The sequence below is a fragment of the Vicia villosa genome, unplaced genomic scaffold (genome assembly GCF_029867415.1).
Source record: "Vicia villosa cultivar HV-30 ecotype Madison, WI unplaced genomic scaffold, Vvil1.0 ctg.001147F_1_1_1, whole genome shotgun sequence".
In the NCBI taxonomy this organism is placed as follows: Eukaryota; Viridiplantae; Streptophyta; class Magnoliopsida; order Fabales; family Fabaceae; genus Vicia; species Vicia villosa.
In genome coordinates this window covers 89,310-110,220 of record NW_026705503.1, presented here as the reverse complement: position 1 = coordinate 110,220, position 20,911 = coordinate 89,310, and the positions used below count along the sequence as shown (strand labels likewise).

The 20,911-nt window shown below is 32.7% G+C and overlaps 1 protein-coding gene, 1 non-coding gene and 3 pseudogenes across 2 annotated transcripts; 3 read left to right on the top strand and 2 right to left on the bottom strand.

Moving 5' to 3' along the window:
* Positions 1–20,911, top strand: part of LOC131633605 (uncharacterized) — a 31,986-nt pseudogene that overhangs the window by 1,379 nt on the left and 9,696 nt on the right.
* LOC131633613 (probable disease resistance protein At1g52660) lies at positions 29–3,051 on the bottom strand (annotated as a pseudogene).
* Positions 5,430–8,261, bottom strand: LOC131633615 (probable disease resistance protein At1g61310; annotated as a pseudogene).
* On the top strand, positions 9,339–9,445 carry LOC131633620 (small nucleolar RNA R71). Its single transcript, XR_009293369.1, has one exon. It is a non-coding gene; the product is annotated as a small nucleolar RNA R71 (small nucleolar RNA).
* On the top strand, positions 19,006–20,587 carry LOC131633616 (uncharacterized). The gene has a single exon (XM_058904314.1). It carries the CDS (start codon positions 19,023–19,025, stop codon positions 20,130–20,132), a length of 1,110 nt encoding a protein of 369 aa, XP_058760297.1. The 5' UTR covers positions 19,006–19,022; the 3' UTR covers positions 20,133–20,587.

Sequence of the window (20,911 nt, the reverse complement as noted above, 5' to 3'; positions counted from 1 at the left end):
TGGAAAAGCTTATACAACCGGATACGAATATGAATTTATTCAAAAGATCGTAGAAGATGCCAATCACATTAGAAGTAGTTTGCAAATACGAAACATATAAATATATAAATATGGTTTCTTATACTAAAAAAGATGTGGAAATATAGTAGCTGAAAAAAAGCTATTTTTCTAGTAGTGTTAGTTTAGGTAGGAACTAAGATAAAGGTAACAAATTCATGGTAACTACTCTTAATGTAGAGTAGATGAATACATGTTAACATAGTTGATGTTGAAGAATTGATCCAAGTTCATATGATATGCATTTAACTTTTTTTGTTAATATATTGTCTTCTAATTTTGCTTAAATGTCAAGATTAGAAGAACAAAGGCAGTTCTAAGGTTATTTTGTAAGAACATTAGTTATTTTCTCTATGAACAATGTTTGTCATTCTTTGTTAAAAACATTTGCTTTATTGTTATTTTATTTTTGGATAGTACTATGCATCAATGATACATTGTTCTATAAATAGTAATGTTGATGAAGATGAAGTGATTTTTGGTACGAATATTCGTTTTGTAATCAAGGGGCGGACTCAAAAATTCATTGACTCTAACAACCTTTCACCTTAAGGCCAAAATTGACCTGATAATTTATGGTCAATCATTTTGCAAGTGTGTCCTTCCGCACAATACGTTTTTATTATCCTATACTATTTTGGTTATCTTAATAATATTTTATAGGAAGCTTCCTGTTCCTTCCTTTTTTCCAATTATTGATGTAATGCAGCCTTTCTAAACCAAAACAAAATTTAAGTCTATTCAAGTCTTTTTATACGAAGTACAAACTTAGCTTGAAATTCAAAATGAAGAAATTCAAGGGAAATACTCATCTCCTAAGATTTATTTATTTTTAATAGCGAAGCAGATTAATATATTAATTTGCAAGAAAAAAAGGGAAAGGGTATATGACAACAGAAAAAAATTAAATGAATATCATATGAACTTGGATCAATTCTTCAACACCAACTATGTTAACATGAATTCATATACCGTACATTAAGAGTAGTTAACATGAATTTGTTACCTTTATTTTAATTCCTACCTAAACTAACACTATTACAAAAACAGTTTTTTTTTCCACATCTTTTTGAGTATAAGAAACCATTGCCATGTAAAACTGCTTTTAACATGATTATCATATTCTTCATGTCCATATTTATATGTTTCGTATTTGCAAACGACTTCTAATGTCATTGGCCTTTTCTACAATCGTTTGAATAAATTCATATTCGTACCCGGTTGTATAAGCTATTCCAGACAAATTGCTCACTTCAAATAAAGCTGACTTCCATTTTTGCACTCTCTCAGAATCAATTCCAAATATATTTTCATGTCGAGCCATGTCTTTTCCAAAACATTTTCTTATATGTCTGATATCAGATGGATCCACTTTGTAAAATATTGGCCAAACCAATTGATTCTTCAATTTCTTGCACTCGAGAATCTTGACAAGTTCATCAAGACACCATGTGGAATTTGCATAGTTTTCAGATAAGACAATAATCGAAAGCCTCGATGCTTCAATGGCATTTAGAAGAGATGGTGAAGTTTGGTCTCCAGTTTGCAATCCTCCATCATCCATAAAGGTCTTGAATCCCCCTTGACGTAAAGCTTGATAAAGAGAACCTGTAAAAGCATAGCGCGTATCTTCTCCTCTAAAACTAAGAAAAATTTGTCATTTGGCCATTGAATGTTTGAGACTATCTAGCGATGCTTTCCATTCATCAATTGGTTTACTTCTCAAGGAAGATGCCACATCTTTAATCAATTTAGGCACCCCTTCACATTCAAAAGCAACTTCACGTGCGACGTCATTCAATAAGTCGAATGAGGTGGAGCACTCCTCGTCAAGAATGCCCGAATGTTTTTCAAACAAAGTCCAAGCTTCCTCTTTAGATAAGGAATCAAGTTGAATATTCCTTTGAGAGTACATCAAATCACAATCTTCCCGACCCCGTGTAGTAAAAAGGATCTTGCATCGATTACTCTTACAAGGAATACCTACATCCTCTGGATCAAATTTCACTTGAACATCATCAAAAATAACTAAAATTGGACGATTCATTCTTTCTATTATGGAGAATATTCTTCTTGCTCTTCCGGCTTCACTGTTTTTATCAAAACTTATATCCAACGAATCAGCAATTTCCTCTTGCATCGTTCTGATATTTGCATTTTGGGACACAGTAGCAAATAAAACTTCATCAAAAATCTTTAAAAACTTAACTTTCTCGCCCATTGCTTTCACCAATGTTGTTTTACCGGATCCCTGCCTACCGTATATTCCAATCATCGAACAACCATCGTCTTGCAACGCCATTAAAAGTTGATCAGAAGCCTTTTCTCTAGACTTAAAACAAACAATATTTCCTGAAGAGAAGTGCTCTAAACTTGGAATTGGAATCGAAAACGGTTGAAAATCACATTTCATATTGAGTGTTGTTAGTTTTTTCAGCAATTTTCTAAACTCATTCCATTTTCGTCTTCTTTCTTGTAATGTGAGATTCTCCACCTCTTGTATGAGTATGTCTGTTTCCTTTAGCCACTGAAAAACATCATCACTGACCATATCAGTTTTATGATCAGTAGCTTCAACTTTTACTCGCACAAGATCTCGATTTGAAACCAACCTATTCTTTTCTGTTTCTACATCCTTAAAGACTTCACCAATCCAATTCGATACATATTTGTTTTCATTAACTTCCCGGTACACCATCTGTACTGCCTTAGAACCAAAAAAAACGCAACATCGAAGAAGTGCACCGTTAACATTTCCTGCTGAGAAATGTTAACAACAGAAACATCTAAATCAGCAAATAGTTTTCAACATGGTATATTAAGTTAAACAAAATTTAAAATACAATTATCATCATGAATTTAAATGAAAGGAAGAAAGTGGAACTCACCCATTTTGCAGTAGCTTCAAACCAGAAAGGCAACAGCAAAGGGTTTCAGAGGTTATTGTGAAGTGAGATATATGAGAGCAAGTATTATATGAAGTTTATGGTCAACATTTTTCCAACACGTTTTGGGTTACCCCATGGGAATTGTATTTTCTAGGAAATATCAAGTTAGTTGATTTATTAACAGACTGGCAAATATTCAAATAAAACCAAAATATTCATTATTGAAAAAGGAGTCATAAATGTGATTTTACTCTATATTACTCCCTATTATCTTATTATATCACTAGCTCTTATAAGAAAATTTTTACTGTCCAGTCCTTTTTATAGACTTATTAACTAATTAATATATTTTGTCTATAACATAATAATAATGACTAATATATTAATTATTTAATAAATTTAGAAATGTGAAATGTCTCTTATAAAAAGAAGGACCGAAGAACCTAGGAGCACTTGGGTGAGATGGCAAGGATCTCTTCCCTCTTAACCAGAGGGTCTGGGTTCGATACCCGCCCTGGGTACGCAGCAGTGTTAAATTTCTTAAGGGTGACGAGTATTAGGAATGAACTTTTTTTGACCGATCGGATCGTGGAAAAAAAATCTGAGCTAAAAAATATAGGTTTCGCACTACCGGCTTTGCACTTCGCAGAGGTTGTAGTTTGTTTTATATTTTTCTTTGTAGTTAGGTTGTTGTTAACACTAGTTTGAGTAACATATTGAGACAATCTTGTATCTCTTGAGTCACAATCATTTCGAGCATCCAGTTTCTAAGGATCATCTTTGATTAATGTGTAACTATTTATTCTTCTCTCCTCTTCACTCCATTTTAACCATAGGTTTCTTGCGTCGAAGGCTTGATAGTAGATGCTTATAGATAGAACCCAAATTTTGATTTTTGATGCAATTACTATAGAGAAATCCCTCCAAAAGTCAACGTTATTTTCACTCCCTAATTTGCACCTAATGCAGCTTCCAAACCAGTTGGCATCGGCACCTGAATTTCCCAAAATAATCCCTAAATCATTCCAAATAACACTTTTGATATCTTGAAAAAGAAAAGGGAAGCTCAGACCGTTTTTATCATTCCATGAGAGCTCTTTGAAAGGAACACCATCAGTAATTGGTACCGGTTCGATCCCGATCCAACCTTGATCAAAACTTCCAAAAAATAATAATTTTAAAAAAATTTAATCAAGTGAGCATCTGTATGATCTTGTGCTAAAACACAAGTTGCACAACTTGTTCCTTTTAAAACTTTTTTTTAATAAATAAACCGGATTAAAAATGGATTAACTAGATATACACTTTTTTAATTCTCAAGTGTTCGGACACAACTCATATGACTTTCTCGTTATAATGTTTGTCTTCCTTTCTAAAAAAACTACAACTTGATCTTTTTGAGTTCATTCTTATATTGGATTGAAAAGGGATGAATTAATTGTACATCTGTTTTATTCTCAAGTGTTCAGACAGGGGCGGAGCTATAGCTCAGCGAGCCCGGGCATGCGCCCGGGCTCAACCCCTCCTTTCGTTGTATACTCTCCACCTAATAGTTGATTTTTGAGACAAAACTAAGGGCAAAATTAGTAATTTTCAGATAAAATTAAGGGCAAATTAGTAAAAACATGGTGTAAAATTTTTGGACAAAATTAAGGCAAAATTTTAAGACAAAATTAAGGGTAAAATTAGTAGAAATAGAGTGTAAAATTAGTAAAAATAAGGTATAAATTTTTTGCCTGGGCTTCCTAAAATTTCTGGCTCCGCCACTGTGTTCAGACACAAGTCATATAACTTGTTCTTATGCTTGTCTTCATTTACAAGATTTCAACTTGATTTGTTTTAAATATTTTTCTTTTATAAGCAAAATTGGATTGAAAAAGGATTAATTTGATGTACGTCACTTTTATACTCAAATATTTGGACACTAGTCATATTGCTTACTTGTTCTAACCCTTGTCTTTCTTTGTAAAAATCAACAACTTGATCGTTTTGAGTTCTTTCTTTTATTGGATTGAAAAAGAATTAATTAAATGTATAATTCTTTTATCTTCAAGTGTCCGGGTACAAATGGTACAACTTTCTTGTTCTTATGATTGTCTTCCTTCAAAAAAATCATAATTCTATTCATTTTAAATCTTTTCTTTTATAAACAAAGTTGGATTAAAAAATGATTAATTGGATATGCATCTTTTTTATCGTCAAGTGTTCGGACACAAGTTGTCCCACTTGTTCTTTATAACATTTGTCTTCCTCTCTAAAAAACAACATTTTTTCGCTTTTACGCGATCAAATTATTTTTCTTTAAAATCAACTAACACACAAACATTTTCTACATAGCTTTGAATTCTTCATCGCACCGGGAGATATGTAGGAGTAAGAATCAAATCTTGTCAAGCATAATAATAACAATCTTTTTCCGTTTTCTCTCTTGTAAATATGTCACACTTTGTGTTTAATGGCTTGGAGAAAATGGATACAATAAGATTAACAATATTCTTTAACAAAACTAATTAGAGGTAACCATTTTCTTAAACGAATATTGTATGACATTAATATTTTCTCTACGCATAATCAATATTAACAAAGTTAACATGAATTTATCAACTCTATCTTACTTTCTATCCAAACTAATACAACAAATTATATATGGGTAGTTATTGTTGCTATCTTATACATACAAAGAATTTTATCACTACTGCTGTTATATTTCTACAACTTTTCGTATATAAAAAAATATGGAAATTCAATATGACACACTCTCCACTCATAAGAGAGAAATATTGACAATTAAGATCTTCCAAATACTCTAGCCATGCAAATCGAAGTTTAACATATTCACATCTTCTTTCTTGTCCGTATCTATATTGTTTGTATTTGTAAAAGACTTTTAATTTCATTGGCATCTTCAACAATCTTTTGAATAAATGCATATTCGTACCTGCAAAAGTATGTACAAGATCTTCCATATTAGCAAGCATAAAGTTCAATTTGACTATAAAATTTTTAGAAGAACAAGTTATCACATAATACACAAATTGTAATGAAATTAAACTGATATTCTATAGAAAAGTGCATATTTCTTTTTTTAACAAATCATATACCTTAAAGCTTAGAACTAGTAGAGCAAATATTGGTTATTATGGAATAATGAATATAGAAGTATTTATAAGTATATTACATACCCGGTTGTATAAGTCTTTCCAGACAAATTACTCACATCAAACAAAGCTGACTTCCATTTTTGTACTCTTTCAGAATTAACTCCAAATATATTTTCATGTTGAGCCATGTCTTTGCCATAACATTTTCTCATGTATCTGATATCGGATGGTTCTACTTTGTAAAAGATAGGCCAAACCAACTGATTCTTCAATTTCCTGCATTCTAGAATCTTGACAAGTTCATCAAGACACCATGTGGAACTTGCATAACTTTCAGATAAAACAATAATCGAAAGCCTAGATGATTCAATGGCATTTAGAAGAGAGGGTGAAATTTGATCTCCCGTGTTAAGCCCTCCATCGTCCATGAAGGTCTTGAATCCTCCTTGACATAAAGTATGATAAAGAGAACCTGTAAAAGAATAACGTGTATCTTCACCTCTAAAGCTGAGGAAAATCTGCCATTTGGCCATTGAATGTTTGAGACTATCTAAAGAAACTTCCCATTCTTCAATTGGTTTATTACGTAAAGATGACCCCGCGTCTTTAATTAATTTAGGTACCCCTTCACATTCAAAAGCAACTTCACGTGCAATATTCAATAAGTCGAATGAGGATGAGCACTCCTCATCGTGAATGCTTGAATGTTTTCCGAACAAAGTCCAAGCTTCCTCTTTAGATAAGGGACCAAGCTGAATATTCTTTTGGCACTGCATCAAGTCACAATCTTGTTGGCAACGTGCGGTAAGAAGGACCTTGCATCGATTACTCTTACAAGGAATGCCTACATCCTCTGGATCAAATTTCACCTGAACATCATCGAAAATCACTAGAACAGGACGATACATGCTTTCTATTGTGGATAATATTCTTCTTGCTCTTCCGGCTTCACTATTTTTATCAAACTTCATATCCAACGAATCAGCGATTTCTTTTTGCATTGTTCCGATATTTGGATTTTGGGATACAGTGGCAAATAAAACCTTATGAAAAATCTTCAAATACTTAACTTTCTCACCCATTGCTTTCACCATTGTTGTTTTACCATAACCTTCCCTACCATATAATCCAATGATAGAACATTTATCATCTTGTAGTGCCTCTAAAAGTTGATCCGATGTTTTCTCTCTAGACTCAAAACACATAATATTTCCAGAAGAAAAGTGCTCTAAACTTGGAATTGGAGTTGAAAATGAATCAAACTCGCATTTTGCATTGAATATCGTTAGTTTTTTCAACAATTTCCTAAATTCCTTCCATTGTTGCATTCTATCTTGTAAAGTGAGATTGTCCACTTCTTGTATGAGTATCTCAGCTTCTTCTAGCCACTCAAACACAACATCATTGATCTTTTCAAGTTTTCGATCAATTGCTTCAACTTTTACACGTACACAATCTCGATTTGAAATCAATGTATTCTTTTCTATTTCGACATCCTTAAAAACTTTGCCAATTCTTCCTTCAACATCATCAAAAACCATCCTTGCTGTCTCTCGAATGCCAAGAGTAGGAATGCTATATAGAATAATAGTATAATGCATATTTACCGCTGCAAAATTTATTAATTAAAACATCTAAATCAGTATTGTTTTCAACTTTGTATATTTATATATTAAATAAAATTTAAATCAATATAATGTTAAAAAATTAAAAAAATAAATAATCGACTTTATTTAACTATAAACTAAAGTGGTCATATCAAACCATCGTTCTGATATCAAATTTAATAATATCAATTTTTTTCAGTTGCGTTAAAATTTACAGAAAAAAAATAATAATCAATTAAATTCATAAACTATCATTTTCTCGCTAACTTAGTTTGCAGAATAGAAATATAATAATAAGTACATACTAATCCGTCAGTTTAAAGACAACAACTATCGATTAAAAATAGTTTAAGGACTAATTTAAAGAGAATATGATAGTTTAGAGAACAAATCAGGCTTACTCTAAAATTAAATGAATGATAGAAATTGAAACTCACACATGTTTATAATAGGCAGAACAATGTACGAATGAGCTTTGAATGAATGAATGATTGTCTCTTAACTTTTAATCTTCTAACGAGAAAGTAAACAAAAGTAACGAGAATATGATTGTCTCTTAACTCTAGAGGCTGCTGCAAACAAGTTATTATGAATTGAGATGTATGAGAATGAATAAGTCAGTGTTTTGGAATTGGAATTAAAACAAGGTATTATATACAAAGTAACAATATTAAAATAATAGTAATAATAATAGTAGTAATGTTGAGGAAAACTATACGAAGATTCGTTTTTGTAAACAAGGTGCGGATTCAAATAAGTTCATTGACTATAAGAACGTTCCACCTTAAGACCAAAATCTTTACTTGTTGTTCACTGAAGAAAATTGACCTGATAATTTATTATAATTAATGGTCAATCATTTTGCAAGTGTGTCCTTTCCAATTATTGAAGTGAAGCAGTCATTCTAAACCAAAAGAAAATTCAATTTTTTTATACAAACTTTGCTCGAAACTCAAACGAGAAAATCTAAGATAATTCTAAATTTTTTTACTTCAATATATTTTTAATCATTTAACATTTTTGTCTTTCAATGTAAAACTTTTTTTTATTTGGTAACTTTATTTCACAATGCTAGATACTTTTTAGTTTCTTTCGTTTTTGGAGATATGATATTTTCATTTAAGAAGTGACACCTCATGTAAACATAATTGCCATATCACAAAATTACAATGAATAACTTATTTTATATTATTAATTAATATAATTTTAAATGGAATAATATCTTATTTAGTTGTTTTCAACTTTGTGTTCTTTATTCTCCATCGTCTTTGTCATATGGTTGCTTCATGAATTCTAGGTATGCAATTTTATCAACTCAATCGTTTTCATTGTTTTCATTTCTTACATTTCATCATTATCTAAGTTCAGAATATTTCAGAACTCGATTTCTAGCATGGGAAACATATCTCATTCTCTTAAGCGTGTGAATGGAAATGTGGTCTTTGGGCTTCATAAATGAGGATATGGAATGATTGGAACTCAAGTCGTCGTATTTTATGGGTGTCGGGTGCATAAAGTAGGTTTGTTGTGTTTTATATTTTTGCAACACTTTGATTTAATGATAGCCCAAATTCTTCAATAGTGGTTCCTCTAGTAATTGAACACTAGTAAGGTGTTGGCAGTAATGCTCTCAATCAACTTGTATCACTCCATTATAAAATGTCTCTAACTAAATACATATTAGAACCATATGGTGTGGACATTGCCTTAACAATTGCTCGAATCTTTCCCAAGCATAAAACAAAGACTCATCATGTCCTTGTTTAAATGAAGTGGTTTCATTTCTCATTTTGGCATTCTTGACCGGAGGGAAATACTTAGCTAACTTTTTTCCAACAAATGCATTCCATGTGGCAATGGAATTTGGTTATAAGGAATTGAGCCAACTTTTTGCTCTATCTCTTAGAGAATGTGAAAATAGCATAAATCTAAAAGTATAATCAGTAATCCCATGTATTTTAAAATTACTAGAAACCTCCAAAAATTGCCTCAAATGTAGATGTCGATCTTCAATAGCAGCTCCTGAGTATTGTTCAATAACTTGCTACATTTGGAACATCATAGGCATGAACTCAAACTTTGCTATTATGATCTCTGGTCATATGATTCCCATGTTCATAGCATTAGGATCAAACACGGTATAATCCCTAATGTTTCTTGCTCTATCATTGGCAATACCAATAATGTCGTTTTCTGCCATGACACCTTCTTGTTCTAGTTGTGGTTCTTCAAAAGTGATCTTCAAAGACTTCTTCAAACAAATGAGCAAGAATAGGGCTTCATGGTAAGTGGCGGGTAGCTTGAAATCTCCTTAGCAATCTTAGTGTTTTCTTAGGTTCAGGGTCTCCTCTGTATATTGAAGTCAGCAACCTGCCCATCTAATAATCACACACTTGTCGTGTCACTAAAAGAAAAAAAAAAGTTAAAAGCTCAAATGTACTTTTACACAAAATTTAGAGAATCAAATTTTTATTGACACGTCCCTTGCAAAAACGCTAAAAACTTGTTATGCTATTTATATGTGCAAGTATACACATTCAAATAGTAGCAAGTGATGTAAAAGTAAGAGTATCTGTAAGACCCGTACTTTTAAAATAAATAACAATTTTAAGATTATAGTATATTCACACATCTATAGAAGATTATGATTGAAAATAAAATTAAATAATACACATATCAATGAGTTCGAGTTATGCTTAAAATATTTTAGAATTTTTATTTCATTAGTGGTTCACGATAAAAAATTTCAAAAAAAATCTTGATTTCAGCATCTTTAGAGATCGGCGAATTAGCTGCCTTAGTTTTTGAAACAACCCTTTTTTGTTACGAAATTTTAATTGTAGAATAATAAAATTATTTTTTATATACAAAAAGTTTTAGAAATATAACAGTAGTAGTGATAAAATTCTTTGTATGTATAAGATAACAACAATAACTACCCATATATAATTTGTTGTATTAGAGTTGATAAATTCATGTTAACTTTGTTAATGTTGATCATGTGTAGAGAATATATTAATATCATACGTTATTCGTTTAAGAAAATGGTTACCTCTAATTAGTTTCGCTAAAGAATATTGTTAATCTTATTGTATCGATTTTCTCCGAGCCATTAAACACAAAGTATGTCCTATTTACAAGAGAGAAAATGGGAAAAGATTGTTATTATTATGCTTGACAATATTTGATTCTTGATCTACATATCTCCCAGTGCGATTAAAAGCTACGTAGAAAATGTTTTGTATGTTGGTTGATTTTAAAGAAAAATAATTTGATCACGTAAAAGCAAAAAAATGTTGTTTGTTGGTTTGTTGTGATTATTTTTAGGAGGAAGACAAGCGTTGGAACAAAAAAAGGATATGATGTGTGTCCGAACACTTTAAGAAAAAACAATCATAAGGACAAACAAGTTGTGAGGAAAATTACTTTAAACATATTAAGTTGTAATCTTCTAAAGGAAGACAATCATAAGGACAAACAAGTTGTAAGGCTTGTGTCCAAATACTTGAGAAAAAAATGGATGTACATTAATTAATTCTTCTCCAATCTAATAAAAGGATGAACTAAAAACAATCGAGTTGTGTTTTTTAGAAAGGAAGAGAAGCGTTAGAAAGAACAAGTGGGGTAACTTGTGTCCGAACACTTGACGATAAAAAGGATGCATATCCAATTAATAATTTTTAATCCAACTTTGTTTATAAAAGAAAAGATTTAAAATGAATGGAATTATGACTTTTTGAAGGAAGACAATCATAAGAACAAGAAAGTGATACGACTTGAACCCAAACACTTGAAGATAAAAGGATTATACATTCAATTAATTCTTTTTCAATCCAATAAAAGGAAGAACTCAAAACGATCAAGTTGTTGATTTTTACAAAGAAACACAACGGTTATAACAAGTAATCAATATGACTTGTGTCCAAATATTTGAGTATAAAAGGGATGTACATCAAATTAATCCTTTTTCAATCCAATTTTGCTTATAAAATAAAATATTTAAAACAAATCGAGTTGAAATCTTGTAAATGAAGACAAGCATAAGAACAAGCAAGTTGTACGACTTGTGTCTGAACACTTGAGAATAAAACAGATGTACAATTGATTAATTCCTTTTCAATCCAATATAAGAGTGAACTCAAAAAGATCAAGTTGTAACTTTTTTATAAAGGAAGACAAACGTTATAACGAGCAAGTCATATGAGTTGTGTCCGAACACTTGAGAATTTAAAAGTCATATTTTGCCCGACTGATGAGACTTCAAGTCCCTCAAGCGAGGAATTGACCCTACTCTGGCAGGACTTCCATCAAACCCTCAAACAAGACTTAAAACCAATTCTTTTAGGCAAGACTTCGGTCGCGCCTCTTAGGTCAGATTTGCATGTCTTGGTCTCATTTGGGAAACTTTAAGTCCTTCAGGCGGAGGGTTTAAATAGGTTATACATATATCCCCAGAGGATGGCAAGGATATTTATTATTAAATATTTCCTTAATATAAGGCAAGGACCTCCTTGTGGAACTCCAACGTATTCATGTATCGCCTCGAGAGATGGCAAGGACCTTCCTATGAAAATTCACAATATTCATATTGCCATGAGAGGCAGAAAGGATCTTCCTATGAAAGTTCATCATAAGATATTGCCTCGAGGGGCCGCAAGGACCTTCGTGGAGAAGTCCAACATAAGATATTGCCTCGAGGGACAGTAAGGACCTTCTTGGGGAAGTATAGCATAAGATATTTCCTTGAGGGGCGGCAAAGATCTTCATGGGGAAGTCCAACACAAGATATTTACTCGAGGGGGGGGGGGGGGGAAGGACCTTTGTGGAAAAGTCCAGCATAAGACATTTCCTCGAGGGGTGGCAAGGACATTTGTAGGAAAGCATAACATAAGATATTGCCTCAAGGGAAGGAAAGGATTTTCCGATGGAAGTCTAGTATTTCTCCAAGGTTTTACCAATTCCCTTTAGCATATGTTCCTACACAAACCAAAACAATAAAACGAGAGGAGCGCCTTGCTCTCAACCCTATCCACGTAGGGAAGAGTGCCACCCTATTATTTATAGCAGACTAAAATAACTCTTAAATATATTACAAGCGGCAGAGACAATAACTCGCCTTATCCAACAGTAAAGATAATTATTCTAAGCATAAAGTTTAATATGTTCATCCTTTTGTTTTGCCATCGTATCTCGCTTGATAGATCTATGTCTTCAAGATTATTTTCTTATATTTTAATACACATTATGTAGTTTTACACATCTCGTCTCTTTGTGGTTGAGTAGCTGTTCTTGTGTGTGGCAGTTCGGTTGTTCACGACCAATATGCATCACCGAATCTGTTTAATACATGTGCCACTTGATCAATCTTGTGTGTATAAATTACATGTCGATTCCATTTACGGATCATCCATAATTGGATGATATAGCAACGCTGATGGTAGTGGTAGGTGACATCTTTGGCGTCACTACTTATGTTGTAATGACCAGTTTTGTCGGCCATCCTCAAGGAGAATATGCAAAGATTTAGGCATGGCAACAAAACCCATACCTGTGGGTACCCACCCGAACCAACCTAGAAGTTGACGGGAAAAATCTGCTTTGACTGAATTTAGTTTCGGGTTTGGATTTTCCTCGATTACAAAATATGGGGTTGGGTCGGTAATATGGACACTAGTATCCACCCAAACACGTCCCGTATATTTTATTATGTACATTATTATTTATTTTTGATAATTTAGAATATTTAATATGTTGTCAATGTTTTGATATTTTGATTTGAATTTATTATTTAAAATATTTGAAATGTATGTATAAAACTTTTTGAAATTGTTTTTATTTTTTATTCATAGTGTAATTTGATTTTGAAAAAAAAAGTATTTATATTAAAAAATTTGATTTCACTAAATGGATGGTGGCGGGACGGGATACTCGAACCCGACCCGAACCCGTTTGAGTTTTAATTTTTCATCTCTGTTTGAGTTTGGGACGGGGGACATGGATTGTTTGAGGATTTGAGTTTGGGTTTGGGGGAGGTAATAACAGTCCCCTCCCCGCCCCGTTGTCATGCCTAGTGCCATTACACTGTCCAAAAAGTACGTGTGTGTGCATGTTTCCTCTACAAAGACAAGGAAACTTAGAGGCCCTAGTAGGTATATTGATTTTGGAAAAAAAGTATTTCTATTAAAAAAATTGATTTCACTAAATGGATGGTGAAGGATACTCAAACCTAATCCGAACCTGTTTGGGTTTTAGTTTTTCATCCCTGTTTGGGTTTGGGACGGGGAACATGGATTGTTTGAGGATTTGAGTTTGGGTTTGGGGGAGGTAATAACATTCTCCGACCCGCCCCGTTTCCATGCCTAGTGCCACTACACTGTCCAAAAAGTACATGTGTGTGCATGTTTCCCCTACAAAGACAGAGAAACTTAGAGGCCCTAGTAGGTATATTGATTTTGGGAAAAAAATAATTATGTATATTAAAAAAATTAATTTCACTAAATGGATGGTGGCGGTACGGGATACTCGAATCCAACCCGAACCCGTTTGGGTTGGATTTGGGTTTTAATTCTTCATCCTTGTTAGTTTGGGACGGGGAACGTGAATTTTTTGGGGATATGGGTTTGGATTTGGGTTTTGGGGAGATAATAACAGTCCCGCCCCTTATCATGCCTAGCGCCACTACACTGTCCAAAAAGTAAATGTGCGTGCATGTTTCCCCTACAAAACAGGAAAACTTAGAGGCCCTAGTAGGTATATTATACGTCTGGGGGTGAGGGCTAGCTCACGGCGGCAAGTAGCCTTGTACGGTGATTTTTGAGGCTATTTAAGGGACCAACTCATGTGAGGTGTGAGGCCCTGTTGGCGGCCAGTGCTTCTAGGTTGTAGGCGGAGAGTTAGGTTGACGGTGTTGAGGCTACTATGAGCAAAGTGCTCTCTGAGTAGAGAGTGGGTAGTAGTGAATATGTATCACTTTGGGATCTGTCCTATTTACCTTATTGGCTTAATTGTAACTTTAGTCCCCCTATTTTATTTTTTTCTTGATTTTGATCCGTCTATTTTAAAAATTACTATTTTAGTCCCATTTTTAGGTTTTCTGTGTAATTTTCGTCTCCCTATTTTGTTTTTTTTCTAGTCCCTATTTTTGTCTCTTTTTCAATAGAAAAATCAATAGGGGGATCAAAATCTTGGTTTTATAAATGGGGGGACTAAAGTTGAAAAAAAAAACAAAATAGGGGGATCAAAGTTGCAATTAAGCCTATCTTATTTATGAGAGAGGTATTTATAGAGGGCCTATTGGGCTTAAGCTAGAGATCCAATTAGTGGTTTATCCTAGATTCATGATCAAGGAATGTAGTCATGGGAGGACTTGGTCTCTATGGATTGTAGAAATAGTGCTTATTTCGCTTTGGCGGACCCTTTATCAGTTAGTTATTGTGGATCCACCTCATCACCCACATTTACTTAGCAACTGGACAATAGGAACCTGCTTCAGGCGACCTCACGACCCCTTATTAGCGGCTTCTTAGCCCCCTTATAGACCTTTGTTTTTACCTAAGTTACCCCCTTACTGGGACCCAATAAAAATATAACATTACAAGAATTTCAAAATAAAACATTAAAAATTTAAAAACATTAGGACTAAAATCATTCTTTTTTTAGATTAATAATTTATTGAATCATATTGTTATAATAATATCCTTACATTCATCTTAGTAGAGGTGTATTAGATTTTATCATCTTGAGTTTCGTGTCAAGTTAGTATCTATAAAAAAACTTTAATATTTTATTTTAATTTTAAATATTAACTCAAAATTTGTTTTAGTCTCTTAATTTAAAATGTATTTATATTAGTTTTTTAACTCTTTAAAATATATAATATTAACTATTTTTCGTTTAATTAACGAATTAATTTAGAGATTAAAGATAGTGTACTGTTAAGATGAATTAGTTTTACACCATCATCTAATAAAATTATAACAATCTGCTATATCATATTAAGTTTTTAAAATTAAAAATATTACTTGATTGAATACATGCCCCTGATTGATTGACAATGTAAAAATATTTTACATTGTCAAGCAATACATACTCTTTTTTCTCATTAATTTATGAGTTTTTTATTCTTAATTAAAAAACTAATATAATATAATTTAAAGAATTAAAAAATAATGAATCCCGAACACCCATAATAAAAAGAATGAAAAAAAAGATATTGCACATATAAAAAAGAAAAAAAAAAAAGACTGGCAATTTCTTTTGGTTTAGAAAGACTGCTTCATAACAATAATTGGATAAAAGAACAAGAAGCTTCCTATAGAATAAGAGCATCTCCATTAGTACCACTGGTACCTTAAGATAATCAAAATATTATTAAGATAACAAGAATAACACAAGATAACAAAAATCTATTGTAAAGAAGAACACACTTGCAAAATTATTGACCATAATTCGTGGTAGTAAATTAAATTATAAGGTCAATATTTTTCATTGAACAACAGTATAGATTTTGGACTTATGGTGGAAGGGTTGTTAGAGTCAATGAATTTATTTGAATCCGCCCCCTTGATTACAAAAATCTTCCTAAGAAAAACCACTTCCTCTTCATCAACATTACTATTATTATTTTATTATTATTGTTACACATATATAATACGGAGTAATATCATGTTTTATTAGTATGATAAGAAAATAAAAAATAAGAAAATAATTTTTTAATTTATTTCTAAAAAATATAATTTAAAATTAAAAAGTAAATATAAAACATAAATAAAGATTAATTTGATATAAAATTAAAAAATATTAATAAATAATCTTTAAAAGATACTTCCTCTATCTTAGTAGATATTCTTTTTTAGATTTTTATATCTTTTAAGATAATGATTAATCATGTTGATTTCAATAGTAAAATAAGTCACATTTACCAAAATAACTTTATTAATAATAGATAGTGGAATAGTTACATGAATTAAAATACAATAAATAAGGGTAAGTTAGTAGAAAGAAATAATAAATATCATATTGGTACTCTAAAGAGATAAATAATTTGAGACAAATAAAGATAGTAAAGAAGACACCTATTGTGAGACGGATCGAGTATGTATTATTTTGTCACAAGGATATGTTTGTAACTTTATATAATATAAAAAAATTAAAACATACTACGGTCCTATTTATAAGAGAAAATTTATTTTTTAAATTCATTGAATAGTAAATGTATTTAGACTGTATCATAAATCAGATACATTGATCATTCAATGAATCTAAAAAATCAACTTTCTCTTATAAATAGGACCAAAAGGAGTAATAAGTTAGAATATTTAAAAATAAAATAATTATTAGAATTTTAAAAATATGAATATCAATTTTTTTTTAAGCTGAAAATATCAATAGAATAAAAAGGAAAAACAAGATACACAAGGGGGACCAAGCCAAGACCCCTTAGGAGAACATTCTTAGCGTAGGGGTACTAACCTTGTCTAACAGGTATTCCTTAACTAAAGAGGAATGCACAAAATTGAACCAAAAAAAACTACCAAACGAAAGACCTAAGTTCGCAAGGAGATCAGCACAAAAATTGGCTTCACGGTACACATGAGAGATCATAAACTCGATTTTGCGAGTATATTCAATACAACAGAGCCAACGAGATCTAATCTTCCAAGGAACGATAAACGGATCCGAAAAAGCTTTAACAACCATAATACAGTCTGTCTCAATCCAAACTTTTCTGTACTCTAGTAATTTGGCGTTTTCAATAGCTAAAATAACCGCCCAAATCCCGGCCAGTGCAGCATCACCTTCACCCAAGAACTTACAAAAACTTCCCAAATGATTAGCTTGATTGTTTCTGAAAATGCCCCCGCACGCCATTAGCAAAGGCGAACCCCGAGCAAGACCGTCAACGTTAACCTTAACCCAATCATGAGAAGGAGGAAACCAAATAACTTCAAGAAACTTGATAGGCTTACTAGGCCTAATATTCACATCAAAACTTTTAAGGATAGTGAAGCTATCCATATTGTTATTGGAGCAGCTAGCAGTCTCATTTCCAACCAACATAGCTCTAGAAATAATGTTACTAACACAAACCTTCCAGTGCATCAACTTGTCTTCAAAAATTATCAAGTTTCTCGCTCGCCAAACAGTGTAGAACACGCTGCAAATACAAGACATAGCCACCTCCTTTGCTTGCAGGGACCAAGAAGACACAACCAGCTTCGCGCAATCTTGCAAACAATTGAAGCTGCCAGTATATTGCAGCCTTGGAAGCAGCCAATTCCAAATATTCAAGACAAAGGGGCAGTGAAAAAAGACATGCTCAGTATTATCTGTGTTTTTTCGGCACAAAACACAAATAGAAGGAAGTTGAAAACTTCTAATCATTATTTGATCATCCGTGGGCATTTTGTTGTGCGAGATTCTCCAAATAAGCATGGAATGAGAGGGAGGCACAGCTTTACACCAAGGATCAAAAGGCAAAGGTCTTACATTTCTCTGATCTTGAAACGAATCGAAAGCCAACTTTAAACTAAGCTCTCCATTGGCAGAATTTTTCCAAATGAATTGATCTTCCATGGCATAGTCAGGAAGAACCACAGAATCCACTAATGACAACAAACTTGGATAAGCAGCCAAGACATTATCTGGGATGTTCCATTTTCTGTCAACAATCCAGTCATTCACCATCACAGCCAAATTCTTGTGGAAGATTTCGGGAATTTTAAACTTTGTCACCAAAAGTTCGTCTATAAAATATTTTTTCTTGTTATCAAATTAAATATTTTTTCTTGCAAAAATAATTTTATCATTTACATATTATATATACATATTTTTATTTTGCTAATTAATCCCTGTACTAGTTAATTAATCCTTTTTGTTTATAATTTTTTTTTATTATTATTTTCGGATATCTAAACGACATCGTAGCTCCACATCCCTTTTCATTACCTAAGGCTATGTTTGGGAGTTTGGAGGGGAAGGGAGGGGAGGGCTTTGAAAAATAGGAAGAATTAGGAGAAAAGGATAAAAGGATTTTGGGTAGGAGGGTTTTGGAGGGTTTGAGTTTATTCATAACACCAAAAACCCCATAAAATGGGGGAACTCAAAAATTGTATTGAAGGAGGGTTTTGGAGGGTTTTGAAGGGCTTACATAAATTTTCCAAATATCTTTTAAGTTGTTATAGTATTTTGAAAATTAAAAATTTAGTAATGATAATGACTCTTTTATCATTCTAAACAAAATCATTTTTTCAAAATTATCAAATATTTTCGTATATTTTTTTTAAAATTTTGTTTTTGGAAGCCTTCCCCTCCCCTCCCCTCCAAACTCCCAAACATAGTCTTAGGGTTTTGAGTTCCCTCCCAAACTAATGATGGCTTTTTCTGTCACTCACACCCAAATCAACTTCAACATTTTTCACACACACAACCTCTTTCTACGTAAATCCCTCAAAACGTTTGCATCAATGTCGCAGGGTAAATCCAAAAGACCCATTTGCCCTTCATGTTCCAAACCCTCCCGAACCTGTCTCTGCTCTCGAATCCTCACTCATCCTATCCCTAATTCCGTCCATGTAACCATTCTCCAGCACTCTCTAGAATGCAACCACCCACTCAATTCTACCAGAATCGCCAAATTGGGATTCAGCAATCTCACTGTTGCAACTGTTTCTGATGTTAACTTTCAATCTCACTTCCTTATTCAACTTTTAGATTCAAATTCAAATTCTGTTGGAAATGTGTCTAAGGGTTTGTTTTCTCATGAAATTGAAGAGGCCCATGATTTGTTTGGTGATAAAAATTCCAACTTGATCGATGGTGTAGTGGTGAATGATGAAGTTAAGAAAATCCCAATTCATCCAAATTGTGATGATAAAGAGCCTGCTATTACTGTTACCATTGGCAAATATGGTAAAATTACATCTCTGTCTCATATTTGGATGCAGCAATGTAAATCTAATGAGTTAAGCTTTGATAAGATTTTGTCTTGTCGTGAAGCATGTGAAGAACTCTCAAAAGGGTTTGTGGTGAAGAAGTTGCAAAAGAAGCAGTTGAATAGGGAAGAAAGTGTGGAAGAATATGAGGAATTTGAGCTTGAGGTTTGTTCTGGATCAGTGCTACTTTTTCCTTCTGATAATGCTGTTAGTGTTGGTGACTTGGATGCTGTTGGTTTTGAGGTGAAGAACTTGATTGTTCTAGATGGAACATGGGCTAAGGCTAAGAGGATTTATAGTGAAAACCCTTGGCTGAATGTTTTGCCGCACTTGAAGTTGGAAGTGAATGAGATGAGTTTATACGGTGATGTGAGGAATCAGCCTAAAGCTGGCTATTTGTCTACAATTGAGAGCATTGTGTTTGCTTTGAAGGCAATTGGGGAGGATTACAAGGGTTTGGATAATCTCTTGGATACCTTTGAGTCTATGGTTGGAGATCAAAGGCGGTGTAAAGATGAGAGATTGAGCAAACTTTCCCCTAGTTGAGGAGGCCCTTGATTTCTTGTCTTGATTGAAGTTGAACATTTTTTAAGAAGTTGCTTAAATCCAAATAGAAACAATTTGCAATACATTTGATTATTAACAGCAACCAACCAAGAGACATTGGAAGCATCAAGCTGGAACGATGAAGATTACAGAAACATCGGTTGAGAGAAACATAATGGGAACAATCCAACCACATGATGATGTAAAAAGAGTGGACTGTTAACATGTAGAAACAAAATCTTTTAAAGAAGAGGAAGGGAAGAGATTTTAAAAAAAGGAATTCGCAAGACTCATTTCTGTATTAGAACTCGGTTTTCTTCGCATATCTATAAAATTGTTATGATACCATAAATGTAATTGAATTCTCAAATCATGATTTCATTTGTTGACTGCAGTCAAGACAGAAGCCTTCTTTTTACATCCTTTTCTCTTAGTGCTTAATAATCAACTTTTGGTTTTACAGTTCTATCCAAAGAGTGCTGGTTTATTAAATTCTATTGTTATGTTGCCCTCTTCAACAATTAGACTTCCATTCATCTTAATAGAATTATTATGGATTTCTCATTTTAATTTTTGAGGCAAGATTGCTTTTAAACACTTACACATGATATGGTTCAACTCTTTCTTTATACAAGACCAAAGTACGGGAAAGACGATTGGAACATGATATGGATCACAAAGTTTTTTTAAATTACGTGTTTGGTTCACACAATGATTACAAGAATAGTGGAAATGAGGCTAAGGCCAACTTCAACCTCCTTGCTTTAAGAAGAATCTCA